We start from the raw sequence: 16,417 nt of genomic DNA, 5'->3' as shown, positions 1-16,417 counted from the left end.
CTTCACAAAGGTGGAAGTGAAAGAAAACCATTTTAATATTGAATTAAATTTAAACTAGAATATAATGTGCATTACAGACAATCTGCTAAGAGATGGTAAGGACAGAAAGAAATCTCACTCTTTTATATAGCTAAGCAGATAAAGTCCATTACAGACATCTTCTCAAGATAAGCAATAATTAGCCCTCAAGTAGGAGGTCTTGACAGTGCTATTTGTCACATATGTGCATCTTAGATTCACCTGGTAATTCAGATGGCCCTCTGTCTTAGCTAATTGGCTTTATCCAAAGTGAAAATAAACTTCTTGCATCTTTATGTAAGAAGATAGTGTTGCAACTTGGGGAGATACCATCCCCTAGAAATTGGGAGATAGAGGTGGATCTTCCTTGCTGATCATATTTCACAGAGATGGATCCTAACTCCTAGAGAAAGACATTCCTGGGTCATCAAACTGAAAAAAAAAAAATCCTTTGCCTTTTAAAAGGATTTACACACATTTCAAAGAGACAGATAAAGAACTGACAATGATCCGTTTTCTAAAGTAAATGCTTTAAGAAAAAGGCTTAGGTGAGATTCTCTTTCTTTTCAAAAAAGAGAGAGTTAAGCCTCTTATTTGTAGTTTGTATTTTACCCATACATGGTACAGGGAATACAAACAAAGATGTGAAAGATGACCTTTATTCTGACTCTCTGAGCCTTAAGCAGTGCTTGTTGCCTTTCCACCAGCTCAGCTATGCAGGATATTGGAGTATAGACCCCATGGGCGTGCCACAGTCCTCGAAATTTCTCCATACACTCTGGAACCCTGGAAGGAACAGGGGCCAATCCTAAAGCTGATTTGACTAAGAATAATTTCACCTAATTAAATTCTCCTGGTGATCAACTTATTAAAAACAGGCATTTATTTGATTTGCAGCATTTCTTTATCATGTTTTATCAGATAGTAAATAAACATGTTTGAATGTTCTTACATCCATGTCATGGGTCTTTCCCATTGCCTTAATTTTAAACAGCTCAGAAGATCATTTAGTTTATTAAGATAGATGGGTCTTTAGGAGTTTATTCCAGGAGTCTTAACCTCAAAGATTCTTGATATCAGTGCAGAGGCTGTCAGGGTGGCATTTCTAAATCACTTACGGAGATGTTTAGATCAGTCTTTTCCAGGCCTTTCTACCACAGTTGCTTTACATCAAATCACTGGGAATGAGGCTTGTATTCTGTGTGTTTACTACAACTACTACACAGTGATTCCGATGTTCAGAACCACTCAATGTTCCACAACTTCTGGCAGGACCTGGCAGGGGGCCATGAACTCCCACCCTCCCACCTGGGTAGTCCTTTCTCAGAGTCAAGCAGCTGACACTCCAGGTATTACAGAACTTAGGGTGAAAATAACCACAAGAAAATGGTTATGAAAATAACTACAAAGAACATGCAATGTGTGTCAACATAATTATACATGCACATATATTTATAAAGCACAAACACACACACACAAATGAGATCCTACGTAATTCAGACTCTATTTCTTAGTGCAGCATACTTTTTCTCTTTTCTCAACTGTATTAGTAGTTATCTGTCACTACATTACAGATTGCTCCAAAACTTAGTGGCTTAAAACAACAAATATTTATTATCTCAAATTTCTGGGGCAGAAATCCAGAAGTGGTTTCACTGGGTTGTTCTGGCTCAGGTCTTTCATGAGGCAACCCGCAAGCCCTGAGCTGCAGTCATCTCAGGGTCCATCTGGTAGAAGACCCCCTTCCATCCAGGTTCACTCTTGTGGCTGTTGATGGAGACCTCAGTTCCTTACCACATGGGCCTCTCTGCAGAGCTGCTCGAGTGGGATCAAGACGTGGAAACTGGTTTTCTCCAAAATGAGTGGTTGGATAGAAAAAGTGCAAGATGGGGGCCGGGGGGTGGTAGCAGGCCAAGATGGGAGTGAGCCATCCTATACCCTAATCTCAGCAAGTACACATCATCACTTCTGCCATGTCCTGTGGGTCATACAGACCAACCCTGGAACAAATGGTAGGACAGGTGCTCCAGGTTACAAATATGGAAGGCAGGGGCCATCAGGCTATCTTAGAGACACACCAACTAACCATATTAATGGTGGGTCATGCCATGGTTGCACAGCCACACTCAGTACTACCACTTGCCTATATACCCTTTGCTCAGACAGGCTAAGGGCAGGGGTAGCTGCTGGGGAAGTCCTGGTGGAAAATCAGTGAATGGAGGTGCGAGGCTGATGGCGTGGTGATGACCCTGGATGTGGGCCAATACTCATTCTTGTTTTCTTTTTTTTTTTCTTGTGTCCCTGATACAGGGAGAGGCTGGGCCTCCAGGCCTACCAGGGCCCCCAGGAATAGCTGGACCACAGGTCAGTGAGACTTCATAACCATCTGCATGGTTCTATTCTGCTCATCTCAATGGTTAATCTCAATTTAAGGAAGAGTGATGGCCAGTGTAAAGGAGTGGTTTTAAAATCAGAAAACCCCTGTTCTAGGTCTAAGCATGGCACTGACTATCCTATTGACCATGGGCAGGTCACTTCAACTTGTGGAATCTCAGTTGCTCATTTACAAACAACTGCGTGTTGGAAAGTATGAAACGCATGGAAGAATTGGACTATGTGGGACCTACTGGTTAAGACATGAGTTTTGTGGTCAGACACCTCCACTTAACTCCCAGTAATGACAAAAATACAAATGGTGTCAGAGATTTGTTAAAATGGAATGATGTGATACATAAAAAGGATGTGGCACTCAGTTGAAAAATACTAGGAAAGTGCCTTTTGAATGCAAGCGAGCACTGTTATTCTCATGTGAGTGACAAGGCATCTGTCTAAAAGCAGCTCTGTGGCTCTGTGGTTTCCCAAAGCCAGGGAGGCCGGCCTGAGAGAAAGGAGGGTATAATCTCAACCCCAGAATAGGCAGGGAAGCTCTCTGGCTGTCAAAACAAGGTTCTAGGGCTGGGGCTTTTTGAGCTGTTGGTGGTGATAGTATTTAGCCCTAAGAAGAAAGTGCCTGAGTGCTGGTATGGGGGCAGATAGACCCATACCCTCATTCCCTTCCCACTGTCATTCGTGCTCCCCAGAGAGTGCTCCCTTAACTCTTGTGGTCTCTGTGCTGCTGCAGACTGAACACCTTCCCCACCAACACTCATGGCCAAATGTGTCCCTGTGTCTCTTCCTGAGGCCTGGCTGGACATAGCATGCCTCATCTGATAGAAGAGGTGGCATAAAATTGTCACTAGGAGAGAAAGCTCAGAAGTCAGTCCCTGGGGTTAGAATTCCATCTCAGCTGTGTGACCTTGGAATAGTTTCTTAACCTCTGTGGCCTTTTGTTTCCTAAAGTTAACTAGGGACTATGAAAACTATGACCCTACAGGCTTATTACTGTGCCAGCTCTGGGCAAAATGCTCCCATCAGTGCCTGGTACATTGTATCAACTGAAGAATGACAAAGTGTGGCTGTTGTGATACCTCAGTTGTTGTCTCGTTGGTTGAAAAGAATTTAAACAAGAGACACACAGCAAAGGAGATGCAACATCGAGTAATTTATTGCAAAAGAAAAAGAATACTTTGAAAGTTAAGGGCAGAATAGACAGTATGCCTGAGAGAGAGAGGATTCAGGGTGGGCTGCTCGTAAGGATGAGATAGCAAAGACCAGCACTAGGGAGACTCCCTTTATGGGAGCCTTACATGATTATTCATAAGGAGGTGGGAAGAGGCGTTACTCATAAGCATGTTCTGAGTGGTCCTCTGGGTGTACATGTGCAGTAGCTGTACATGTTTGTTCGTACGTCACATGTCTCATTAGCATCTTAAATCTCCACCCAGGGTTATGTTTTTTACCATTATAATGAGCAAAGTGTCAGTTTGAGGATGGGCAAAATCAGAGTGCACATGCTCTCTAGAGGGGAAAGTCCCTACTGAAGATAGCTTTGCGTGGATGAGCTCAATTATAATGTGAATGCTGAGGCTTATTGTGTTGCTTGTACTTACTGTCACCATGGTTGCTGCATCCCAAGAACATGGTTACTTCCTTGACTACCTATCCTGTCTCAGGTCCACAGACTTGGAAAGGAGATCTTTATTTCTCAAATAGGATTGCACTTGCAGGCTGCCCATCCCACAGGCTGGGAAGCATAGCCTCCAGCAGAAACCAAGAGCAAGTGCCTCAAGGGAAGGGTAAAAGCAGCAGGAATTTATGCTGAGCAGGCTGGCCAAATGAATGTATTTAAAAAGCTATAGGAGAAGTCATGAATCTTTATGGAAGGAGAAACATGTGCATGGGAAATTGAGTTTCATGCCTCATAATGGGTCATGTATTCAAAAAATGGCAGCATTAGCATGATCAAAGGGTGGAGTTTTTGAAGTTCTGAAACCTCTGACATCAAAAGGTGAAGCAGAAGACATGAAAGCTTGGACTACACATGCTCTGTGAGTTGGCCAAAACTGGTCCAGAGATGGTGGTCAGGCTGGGAACTCAGTTTTTAAGGATTTTCTGGGTTTCCTTGGCCAAGAGGGGGGTCTGTACAGTTGGTTAGGGGGCCTAGGATTTTATTTTTATTTCTCAATTGTAAGTGCTCATTTGACTTAGCTTTTTTAGCCCTTGTGGTCACCACAGTGGTGGCAGCCCCATATTTAGGGTGAGAATTTGGGAATAAAATTTAAGAAGTCAAAAACCTCAGCAACCTAGATAAATAATACTTTAATGCAATATTTTGTTTTGTTTTGTTTCGTTTTTGAGATGGAGTCTTGCTCTGTCGCCCAGGCTGGAATGCAGTGGTGTGATCTCGGCTCACTGCAAGTTCTGCCTCCCGGGTTCACACCATTCTCCTGCCTCAGCCCCCTGAGTAGCTGGGACTACAGGCACCCACCACCACGTCCAGCTAATTTTTTTTTTTTTTTTGTATTTTTAGTAGAGATGGGGTTTCACCGTTTTAGCCAGGATGGTCTCGATCTCCTGACCTCGTGATCCACCTGCCTTGGCCTCCCAAAGTGCTGGGATTACAGGCGTGAGCCACCGCACCCAGCCTGCAATATTTTATAAAATTTAAAAGTAATGTAAACATTTCATGAGGAACAAAATATCAAAATTTAAAATAAAGACATGACCCAACCCTTCACTTGGATGACCTACCTAACTCACTTCTGCCGAATGCCAGCAGTGTCAGATACCTGTGTTCATTTACATTTTGATATTTCAATCATCTTGAGTTATTTTAGATTGACTTTGACTTTTTAAAATATTGCATAGGGGTCAGGTGTGGTGGCTACCACCTCCCAGCACTTTGGGAGACTGAGGCAGACAGATCACATGAGGACAGGAGTTCAAGACCAGCCTGGCCAACATGGTGGAACCCCATCTCTACTAAAAATACAAAAATTAGCCAGGGATGGTTGTGCACATCTGTAATCCCAGCTACTTGGCCAACGTGGTGAAACCTCATTTCTACTAAAAACAGAAATTAGTCAGGTGTGGTAGCACATACCTGTAATCCCAGCTACTTGGGAGGCTGAGGCATAAGAATTGCTTGAATCCAGGAGACAGAGGTTGTAGTGAGTGAAGATTGTGCCACTGCACTCCAGCCTGGGTGATAGAGTGAGACCCTGTCTCAAGAAAAAAAAAATTTTAAAAAAAGTATATAAAATAATATCCCTATGCAATCTATCTATCTATCTATCTATCTATCTATCTATCTATCTATCTATCTATATTGCATAGGGATATTATTTCTCTTGGCTTCTCAGCAAGAGATATTCAGTACCCAAGGTGAGTGATTCACTTTCCTTACCCTAGGCCCGGCCCTGGAAAAGGGTGTTGGCACTGTTATTATGACTGGTAAAAAGAAAGCAAAAAACCAATAATTCTATGTTGTGACAACAGCACCAGCCTTGTGGTGTATCAAGATGGGAAACACCCAGGTCTCCCAGACCCTAGTTGACAGGTTAAGACGTCTAGCGATCGTGACCTGTGGACTGTGAAGATTTAGAGGGTTTTGACAGAGGCAAGACTCCTGAATCAGGAGTTATAGGTATCAGATCTCAGTGCAGATAGAATAAGAGATTTGCCCGGGGCAGTGTTAGATTGAAAGGCATCAGGAAAGTGCAGCATCTTCAAATGTTGGAGCTCCTTACTGGGCATGACCTTCTCTTTCTGGGATCGCCAGCTGAGGCCAAGCTTCTTGCCCGGTAATTTCAAATTTTAACTGATCCTTAAGTAACCTTTGCTGTCAACTTGCTGGCTGCTGGGCTTAGCCTCTGCTGAAGAGGAATTGCCTTTTTTTTTTTTTTTTTTAAGATAGAGTCTTGCTCTGTTGCCCAGGCTGGAGTGCAGTGGTGCAATCTCAGCTCACTGCAACTTCCACCTCCCAGGTTCAAGCGATTCTCCTGCCTCAGCCCCCTGAGTAGCTGGGACTACAGGTGCATGCCACTACATCCAGCTAATTTTTGTATTTTTAGTAGAGACGAGGTTTCACCATATTGGTCAGGCTGGTCTCAAACTCCTGACCTCTTGATCTGCCCACCTGGGCCTCCCAAAGTGCTGGGATTACAGGCATGAGCCACCGCACCCGGCCAGAATTGTCTCTATTCTAAGAAGGAAAAGCATATCAATTAAACAGATAAGGAGTTAACTCCATTAAGTATGGACTGTTTTCTCCTTCAGCTGAAGCCTGCATGCAGTGCTGATGTTTTCAGTAACGGCCCTGCTTTTGTTCCCTTATAATTTGCTTCAACGGAGGGTTTGCTCCTTTAAATATTCTGAGAATAGAAAGCTTCCATCCAGAAAAAAAAGAACAACAATTAGTGCTGCATCTGAAAGACAGGGGTTCTTCTTGCTCCATTTAGGAGTGGATGGTCACTCCAACCATGAGAAGTCCTTGGGGCATGTGGTCTAACCTGCATGATGAGCCCCAGGCAGTTGCACTGGGCAGAGTGCTCAGTGTTCCAAGGAGCAGGTTACTGTCTCCTGCAATGGTCAGCCTGACGCTAGGAGGCAGAGCTGTTGTTTCACCTTACAGATGAGGAAACTAAGGTTTAACAAGATTAAATGCCACAGCTACAAAACTAGCAGGTGGTATAACTGGAGTTGACCCCTACTAGTCCAACTTCAGTAACCCAAGTAGTTATTGTCTTGTCATACTCCTTAGTAACAGCTGATACCAACACCAGCACCCAGGACAGCTCCTAATGGGGTGCAATGCTTTAGTCTACACTATATCTGCTAATGCTCCTGTCTGCAATAGCTGCCCCTTATCACCACTTATTGTTAAGAAAATGCATCACAGAAGGGTTAAATGTGTCCTCCGAGGACTCAGTCTATTGTGGTTCTTGGCTTGAAACCCAAGCCAGCTTCTATGCTTGTCATCTACCCCACACCACTTTCCAGAAAATAGAAAGACTGTTTCATTTCCTCTCTGTTCAACTTCATTTATCAAACAGTATCTCCACTAGACTTGGGGATGTGAAGATGAGTTTGTAAACTGAAAATGCTAACCCTGATGGAGTACTTACAATCATTGTCAGCATCCTTTCATAACCAAAGGCTCTGGGCATTCACTGGTCTCCTGCACTGCCAAGAGGGTTTGGTTCCTTTGTTTGCAGTTGCAATGCAGCATCGGGAAAGCAGCTTCCCCAAGATTTATCTTACAGATTTGCAGCTGCTGTCTTCAGTGGCCGGCATGAGGAGGTTCATGCCACACGGTCAACTACAGAGCTCCATTCTAGGACTTTGAACTCGCATAAAACACTGACTTTAAGATATAGGGTCTGGAGATTGTAGCTGCAGTTGTGGTTATGATCGTGTAAAGGAGGAAGAAGCAACAAGATGGTAACCACAGCAATGACCCTGGGCGCATGTATTCTACAGAGTGAGACGTAAATGCCTTGTCTGGGTTGGAAATGATGACTATTCTGTCCTCTACAAAAAGGGTTTTTATTTCCTTCTTATAGCATGTTCACCAACCAGTAATAGGACCTAAAGGGGGCCTGGCATGGACCCAGAGACATCCAATGAGCAAAAGTCCTCATTTGGAGGGTATGGATGACTCCGAGGAGGCACAGATAATACCTGCTGTCATTGGCACTACCCAAAAAAGCCTTGGGATTCCCATCCTGCCCAGAAAATAACCCAGAGCCACTTACTCCATGTTCTTTCCTAGAGCAGAAAATTCTTTCCATTCGTAACTGCCACAGTTCTGAAAGATTCTCACCAAGCATCACCTTAACAGTTTCCTTTCAAGTCAGGAGGTATAGAGAGAGGTCAGATATGGGCCATTCCTTTCATAGCCTGATGCTGTGACACAGAAGACAGACCCACAAGCTTGAAGCAAACACTTAGGAATGTCTGATGGAGGCAGGAAGCCAACAAGGGCTGTGGGCACAGGCCTGGGCTTTGGAAGCCAGTGGTCCCCAACCCGCTTTGCCTCTTATTAACTGAGTGAATTTTGCTTGCTAATTATAGGACTTGGGCATTTATTATTATCTGAACCTTAGGTCCCTCATTGGTACCTTGGGTCCCTCATCTGAAAAAGAATTGTACAAACTGTCTCATAATGAGAATGTGAGAACTGAACAAGGGGGAATTTACAAATCACAGCAGGTAGGAAGCATTTAATACATGTAACTGCAAGCGGTCCTCATAATACTTGCTTCATTTGAGTTAACAACAACCACAACAAATTGTCAGTAGAAGAGTAAACGACTGAAAGAAAACTAACACCATGGAACAAGGGGTAACCTGTGAAGGCCACCTGGAGGAGGTAGGACTTTAGTTGCCACCTGGAGGAGGCAGAATTTTAATTGCATTGGAGGGTTAGTTAGGAATTTACCAGCTATCGGTGGAGAAAGGTTTTCCAAGCAGGACAACAGCATGTAAAAGTTTAGGAGAAACGTTTGTTCTGAGAGTAGGAGAGAGTTACTAACTTGGGAAAGTTTAGTCCCTGCCCTCAAAAGTTTGAAAACCTTTTGAGAAAATTGCCTGTTCAGTGTATTCATGAAGGACAGCACTCTTAGAGCAATTCCTTGTATGAATGTACCTTCCAAATGATTGTTTTATCATGTGCTTAGCACATGATGCTTCTGGAAAAATGTAATTAAAAACAAAATCTCTCAACTCAGAGAGGTTTTCCACGAAGGTAGAAGAGAAAGAAAACAATTTTATTATTGAATAGCATTAAACCAGAATGTGATTTGCATTACAGGCAATATGCTAAGAGATTGCAAAGACAGAAAGAAATCTTACTCTTTCATTTATTTTTATTTTATTTTATTATTATTATACTTTAAGTTTTAGGGTACATGTGCACAATGTGCAGGTTAGTTACATATGTATACATGTGCCATGCTGGTGTGCTGTACCCATTAACTCGTCATTTAGCATTAGGTATATCTCCCAAAGCTATCCCTCCCCCCTCCCCCCACCCCACAACAGTCCCCAGAGTGTGATGTTCCCCTTCCTGTGTCCATATGTTCTCATTGTTCAATTCCCACCTATGAGTGAGAATATGCGGTGTTTGGTTTTTTGTTCTTGCGATAGTTTACTGAGAATGATGATTTCCAATTTCATCCATGTCCCTGCAAAGGACATGAACTCATCATTTTTTATGGCTGCATAGTATTCCATGGTGTATATGTGCCACATTTTCTTAATCCAGTCTATCATCGTTGGACATTTGGGTTGGTTCCAAGTCTTTGCTATTGTGAATAGTGCCGTGATAAACATACGTGTGCATGTGTCTTTATAGCAGCATGATTTATAGTCCTTTGGGTATATACCCAGTAATGGGATGGCTGGGTCTAATGGTATTTCTAGTTCTAGGTCCCTGAGGAATCGCCACACTGACTTCCACAATGGTTGAACTAGTTTACAGTCCCATCAACAGTGTAAAAGTGTTCCTGTTTCTCCACATCCTCTCCAGCACCTGTTGTTTCCTGACTTTTTAATGATCGCCATTCTAACTGGTGTGAGATGGTATCTCATTGTGGTTTTGATTTGCATTTCTCTGCTGGCCAGTGATGGTGAGCATTTTTTCATGTATTTTTTGGCTGCATAAATGTCTTCTTTTGAGAAGTGTCTGTTCATGTCCTTTGCCCACTTTTTGATGGGGTTGTTTGTTTTTTTCTTGTAAATTTGTTGGAGTTCATTGTAGATTCTGGATATTAGCCCTTTGTCAGATGAGTAGGTTGCGAAAATTTTCCCCATTTTGTAGGTTGCCTGTTCACTCTGATGGTAGTTTCTTTTGCTGATGGTAGTTTCTTTTGCTGTGCAGAAGCTCTTTAGTTTAATTGGATCCCATTTGTCAATTTTGGCTTTTGTTGCCATTGCTTTTGGTGTTTTAGACATGAAGTCCTTGCCCATGCCTATGTCCTGAATGGTAATGCCTAGGTTTTCTTCTAGGGTTTTTATGGTTTTAGGTCTAATGTTTAAGTCTTTAATCCATCTTGAATTAATTTTTGTATAAGGTGTAAGGAAGGGATCCAGTTTCAGCTTTCTACATATGGCTAGCCAGTTTTCCCAGCACCATTTATTAAATAGGGAATCCTTTCCCTATTTCTTGTTTTTCTCAGGTTTGTCAAAGATTAGATAGTTGTAGATATGCGGCGTTATTTCTGAAGGCTCTGTTCTGTTCCATTGATCTATATCTCTGTTTTGGTACCAGTACCATGCTGTTTTGGTTACTGTAGCCTTGTAGTATAGTTTGAAGTCAGGTAGCGTGATGCCACCAGCTTTATTCTTTTGGCTTAGGATTGACTTGGCGATGCGGGCTCTTTTTTGGTTCCATATGAACTTTAAAGTAGTTTTTTCCAATTCTGTGAATACTACAAACACCTCTATGCAAATAAACTAGAAAATCTAGAAGAAATGGATAAATTCCTCGACACATACACCCTCCCAAGACTAAGCCAGGAAGAAGTTGAATCTCTGAATAGACCAATAACAGGCTCTGAAATTGTGGCAATAATCAATAGCTTACCAACCAAAAAGAGTCCAGGACCAGATGGATTTACAGCCGAATTCTACCAGAGGTACAAGGAGGAACTGGTACCATTCCTTCTGAAACTACTCCAATCAATAGAAAAAGAGGGAATCCTCCCTAACTCATTTTATGAGGCCAGCATCATCCTGATACCAAAGCCGGGCAGAGACACCACCAAAAAAGAGAATTTTAGACCAATATCCCTGATGAACATTGATGCAGAAATCCTCAATAAAATACTGGCAAACCGAGTCCAGCAGCACATCAAAAACCTTATCCACCACGATCAAGTGGGCTCCATCCCTGGGATGCAAGGCTGGTTCAATATATGCAAATCAATAAATGTAATCCAGCATATAAACAGAACCAAAGACAAAAACCACATGATTATCTCAATAGATGCAGAAAAGGCCTTTGACAAAATTCAACAACCTTCACGCTAAAAACTCTCAATAAATTAAGTATTGATGGGATGTATCTCAAAATAATAAGAGCTATCTATGACAAACCCACAGCCAATATCATACTGAATGGGCAAACCTGGAAGCATTCCCTTTGAAAACTGGCACAAGACAGGGATGCCCTCTCTCACCACTCCTATTCAACATAGTGTTGGAAGTTCTGGCCAGGGCAATCAAGCAGGAGAAGGAAATAAAGGGTATTCAATTAGGAAAAGAGGAAGTCAAATTGTCCCTGTTTGCAGATGACATGACTGTATATCTAGAAAACCCCATTGTCTCAGCCCAAAATCTCCTTAAGCTGATAAGCAACTTCAGCAAAGTCTCAGGATACAAAATCAATGTACAAAAATCACAAGCATTCTTATACACCAATAACAGACAAACAGAGAGCCAAATCATGAGTGAACTCCCATTCACAATTGCTTCAAAGAGAATAAAATACCTAGGAATCCAACTTACAAGGGACATGAAGGACCTCTTCAAGGAGAACTACAAACCATTGCTCAATGAAATAAAAGAGGATACAAAGAAATGGAAGAACATTCCTTGCTCATGGGTAGGAAGAATCAATATCGTGAAAATGGCCATACTGCCCAAGGTAATTTATAGATTCAATGCCATCCCCATCAAGCTACCAAATCTTACTCTTTTAGATAGCCAAGCTGATACAACCACCTATCACATACATGTTGTCAAGATAAGCAATAACTAGTCCTCAAGTGAGAGGGTTTAATGACACCACATGTCCTTCCTAGATTCACCTGGTAATTGCGGTGGCCGTCTGTGTGTCTGTATTAACTAATTGACCTTATTCAAAGCAAAGGTAAACTTCTCACATCTTCATGCCAGGAAATAGATTTGCAACTTGGAGCCAGGCATCTGCTGAAGTTGGGCTTCTACTGTTTCACAGGAACTGGGAGATAGATAGGGATGCTGTCTTCTTTGCTGATTCTATTTCAAAGAGATGGTTCCTACGTCCTTGAGAAAGACATTCCTGGGTTCCTGGGTCACAAAGCTAGCAAAAGTCTCATTTAGCTTTTAAAAGTATTTGCATACCTTTCAAAGAGACTCTCCCTCAAAAAAAAAACTCACAATAACAAGTTTTCAAAAGTAAGTGTTTTCAGTAGACCAAGTGGGGCGAAGTTTCTTTCCTTATTTTCAACAGGGGGAATTAAGCCCTTGAAATGACTCTTTAATAAACCTCTTCTGAAGAGGACTAAACCAGCAAAATAATGAACTGGTCATCTCCCTGGAATATGAATTCCCAGCACACAGGGTTTTTATCTGTTTCATTGATTGTTATATATTCAGTGTATAGAAAGGTGTCTGGCCTATGCTCAGCATGGTCAGTCAGTCTTTCTGACTATAAATCCAGTGCACTTGACGTCTTGAAACCTGTTGGATAAGGCATCATGGTCTAGGAAAATAGCCAGAAAAGTAATATGGGGAGAGAAAGCGAGCTTGGATATTTGATCATCAGACAAATGGATCTGGATTAGATTCCCGACCTTGCTTTCTATAAGCTGTGTGAGCTCAGGTGAATGACTGAACTGGTCTGGTCTTCAGATTTGTTATCTAACACTCTGATAATAAGCCCTACCTCATAGAGTAGACTTACTGGCTCAATAAGAGAATAAAGACATATTAAATATTTTTGCATCAGTTCAGGATATAAACAAGGAAATATATGTAATGGGATATCATGTGGGAAGCCTTGGCAGATTTCCTGGAAGAGTCAGAGCTCTGTAAATGTCAGCGCCCTTCTCTGGAAGGAAGTGAGTCGGGCTTGGGGGTGGGTGTGTTTGCTTTGATCCCTGACTACGTTGGAGTAGGAGACAGAGACAACTGTGGAGATCCTTGAGCTGCTGACATTTTCGTTGTTGCAACATGAGTGTTGAAACTAGTCTAAACCCAGACTGAGGACTGGAATTTGAAAGGAAGCCATTTACTTTTAAGGCAATTGTCCTAAATGTTAAGGAAGCAGTGGGCTATTCTATGTCACTTCTTTTCATTGATTACAACATGATCTGCAGAGGGTGTGATGGGTTTATTTAGATTTAGAAACAGTAAAAATAATTACATGGAAAAATTTCAGAAGAAATGCTCTTTCTCTCTGACTCCATTTTTTTTTTCTCTTCTAAACAATGGTATTTAGCACTTCACAGATATGAGCTCACCTAACCCTCCCAATAAATCACAGGGAGAGAGAGGGCATTATTAGGTAGTCACTGTCATCAGTGCTGCTGAGGTGGTAGAACAGTCTGGATTGAAAGAGGGCTGGACTTGATGTTTCCATGAGAGAACTGTGGGGCACTGGACCCCCGGAAAGACCCTCCTAGATGGACCTGCCCCTCAACCTTTATTTACTAGATGAACAAACTGAGACCAGAGAGTGGACATGATATGCTTAAGAATGCAAAGTTAAGGGGTGATAGACATAGAACCACAACTAAGATTGACCTACTGCCACAAACCTATTTACTGCATAATGCATTCTTTTAAAGGAATTGAAATGTTTTTGTTTTAAAAACATTTTGCTGAAACACACTTATTAACACAATAAAGGCAGAGCTAAGGTAGATAATAGTTAAAGAATTGGAACCTTTGGATGTTACTTTCTTGGATGGTCTGTAAAAAGTATTTTTGGTAGGTTGTATATTTTGAGCATCTTGATGACCATGATGATGATGACAATGGCAATAATGATGACAATGATGATGATGAGGATGATGGTGACGGCAATAGTCGTGGTGTTGTTGATCATTATGATGTAGACAATGATGATGATGGTGAAGATGAGGATGATGACGGTGATGGTGACAGTGATGATAATAGCTCTGGTGGTGCTGATGTTGATGGTGATCGTGATTATGATAGTGATTATGGTGATGATGGTTATGGAATAATAATGATGGTGATGGTGATGATGGTTATGGAATAATAATGATGGTGATGGTGATGATAACGATCCTGATGATCATCATGGTGATACTGACAATGAGAATGATGATAGCTAATGTCTTTTGAGAGCTAACACACAACCTGTCATAAGTCTAAGCACTTTGTATATTTTAGGTCATTTAACTCTCACAGTAACCCCATGACCAAGATACCATTTTATTATTCTCGTATTAGAAGTAGGAAGACAGAGAGTTTAAGTATCTTGTCCAATGACACACAGTTAGCAAATGGCAAAATAATGAAGATAATAATTATAACGAAGATTTATTGAGCTCTTACTGTGTTCTGGGCTCTATGCTAAGTGTTTCCCATTTGTTATTTTATTCTCTAACATTTTCACAGGGTAGGCATCATTATTTTCTTGTTCTTGTAGGTTACAAAATAAACGAACAACTCGAGCAGTTTTAGTGAAGTGGCTCCTCAAAGTCTCACAGCTAGTAAGGGAGGGAGCAAGGAGCTTATGTATGGATAAATTCTTCCAAAGCTTCCCATATGGTGCTGCTGCTCCTGCTGGTCACCATCTAAACTTCTCCTTCTCCCTCACCCTCACACCTATTCTGCAAGGCCTGCAGACCCTGGGTTTATTCTGCCTCTTTTCCTGCCACTCCTGGAACACCACTTGTTTTTAACTGACCCTTTTCTCTATAGCCTGGACCACTAGCCTATCCCACACTACACCCACAGCTAGAACCTAGGACAATTTCACATCCTTTTAATGGTTTCCAGTGCCTACAACTAAATCTAACATCAGATGTTGACATGCAAGGCTCTCAAAGAAATGAGCCCTGCCTGCCTCCCTGGCCCCTTTCCTGCTGCCCCCTCTCCAACCCCATACCCCAAATCCCAGTTAAGCCATTTTATCACACATCCTCAACCAGGCCCTGTTTCTATCTATCTGCTGCCACCATGCCTGAGCTACCACAAGAACTTGCTAAGAGATTTTTGGGGAATTAATGAATGGATGAATGAATGCATGAAAATGCTTTTTGTTTCCCTATTAAAATTTCCAGTGACATCTTTCTTTTCTTTTTTTCCTTTCAAGGGAAGTCAAGGAGAACGTGGTGCAGATGGTGAGGTTGGACAGAAAGGTGATCAGGTAAAAATTTACTTTATAAGGAACCACTCACCCTGAGGAAAGAGCACTGTTTCTCCCAGGTGGCTTCCATTGTACAATGTCATTCCTTGTCTCTTCTTTGCCTGTAGCAGGATTTTTTAAAATCTCATTTTTATGGTTTTCATCTTGGTATCTCTGGTTCACTCTAAGCTCCCTCTCTCCCTCAATTATTGGAGAAGCTTGCCCTCCCTTCCTTTCCTTTCCCTTCCTTTCCTTTCTTCCTTCTCTTTTCTTTCTTTTTGTACTATTTTACCTTTACTTTTTGTTTTCGCTGAAATGGTCATTCATTATAAAATTCCCCTTTCTTCCCTCCCATCATCTCAAGTAACTGTTGCCTGGCTCTCTTGCTGCTAGCTGAAATGCTTCACAGACACTCCATGCTCTGATCAGTGCACATCCAGGCCTGCTGGACCACTGCTCCTAACGTGCTATAGGATGGTACCAATGAGGGCTCACTGCTCTCTCTGTGGATCTGAGCATGGCCTCCCTATCATCCTCTATCCAGCACAACCAGCTGATTTCTGCCTAGTCCAATTCTACCAGCCTTCCTGCCAATGGAAATGACTGTTATCCTTCTGCTTTGCTGCTGTCATCCTTTTCCCTGTTCTCTTTTCTCTCCTCTCCCAACTGCCCTCCCCTTTACTTCTCCCTCTCTTCTGCCTCTCACAGCCAGTGCTCATTGTCAGCCAATTCCATGCCAGACACTGCACCTGGCTCTGAGATCTGGAATGACTCGTGGACAAACTCCTGACCTCGCTGGGCTTGCGGTTCAGTGAGGGCATGAGGTATATGAACAAGTAACCCACAGGCAGTGAGATGAGAACTGTGCTCGAAGTCTGAATGAGCTCCTTGGCTAAAATCTCTTCTGTATTTGGAAAAACAAAATGTGTTTGG

At 42.2% G+C, this 16,417-nt stretch overlaps 1 protein-coding gene across 6 annotated transcripts in view; it reads left to right on the top strand.

Moving 5' to 3' along the window:
• COL22A1 (collagen type XXII alpha 1 chain) overlaps positions 1 to 16,417 on the top strand; it is a 336,676-nt gene that overhangs the window by 272,805 nt on the left and 47,454 nt on the right. For all 6 annotated transcript variants that reach the window (XM_054499251.2, XM_063669105.1, XM_063669106.1 and 3 more), the window contains 2 exons: positions 2,329 to 2,382; positions 15,452 to 15,505. In XM_054499251.2, the coding sequence (XP_054355226.2) occupies positions 2,329 to 2,382; positions 15,452 to 15,505 (108 nt within the window). The remainder of the gene's footprint in view (positions 1 to 2,328; positions 2,383 to 15,451; positions 15,506 to 16,417) is intronic.

The sequence above is a fragment of the Pongo pygmaeus genome, chromosome 7 (assembly GCF_028885625.2).
Source record: "Pongo pygmaeus isolate AG05252 chromosome 7, NHGRI_mPonPyg2-v2.0_pri, whole genome shotgun sequence".
NCBI lineage: Eukaryota > Metazoa > Chordata > Mammalia > Primates > Hominidae > Pongo > Pongo pygmaeus.
The sequence above is the reverse complement of the archived record's forward strand: the minus strand, read 5'-3'. Positions and strand labels throughout refer to the sequence as shown.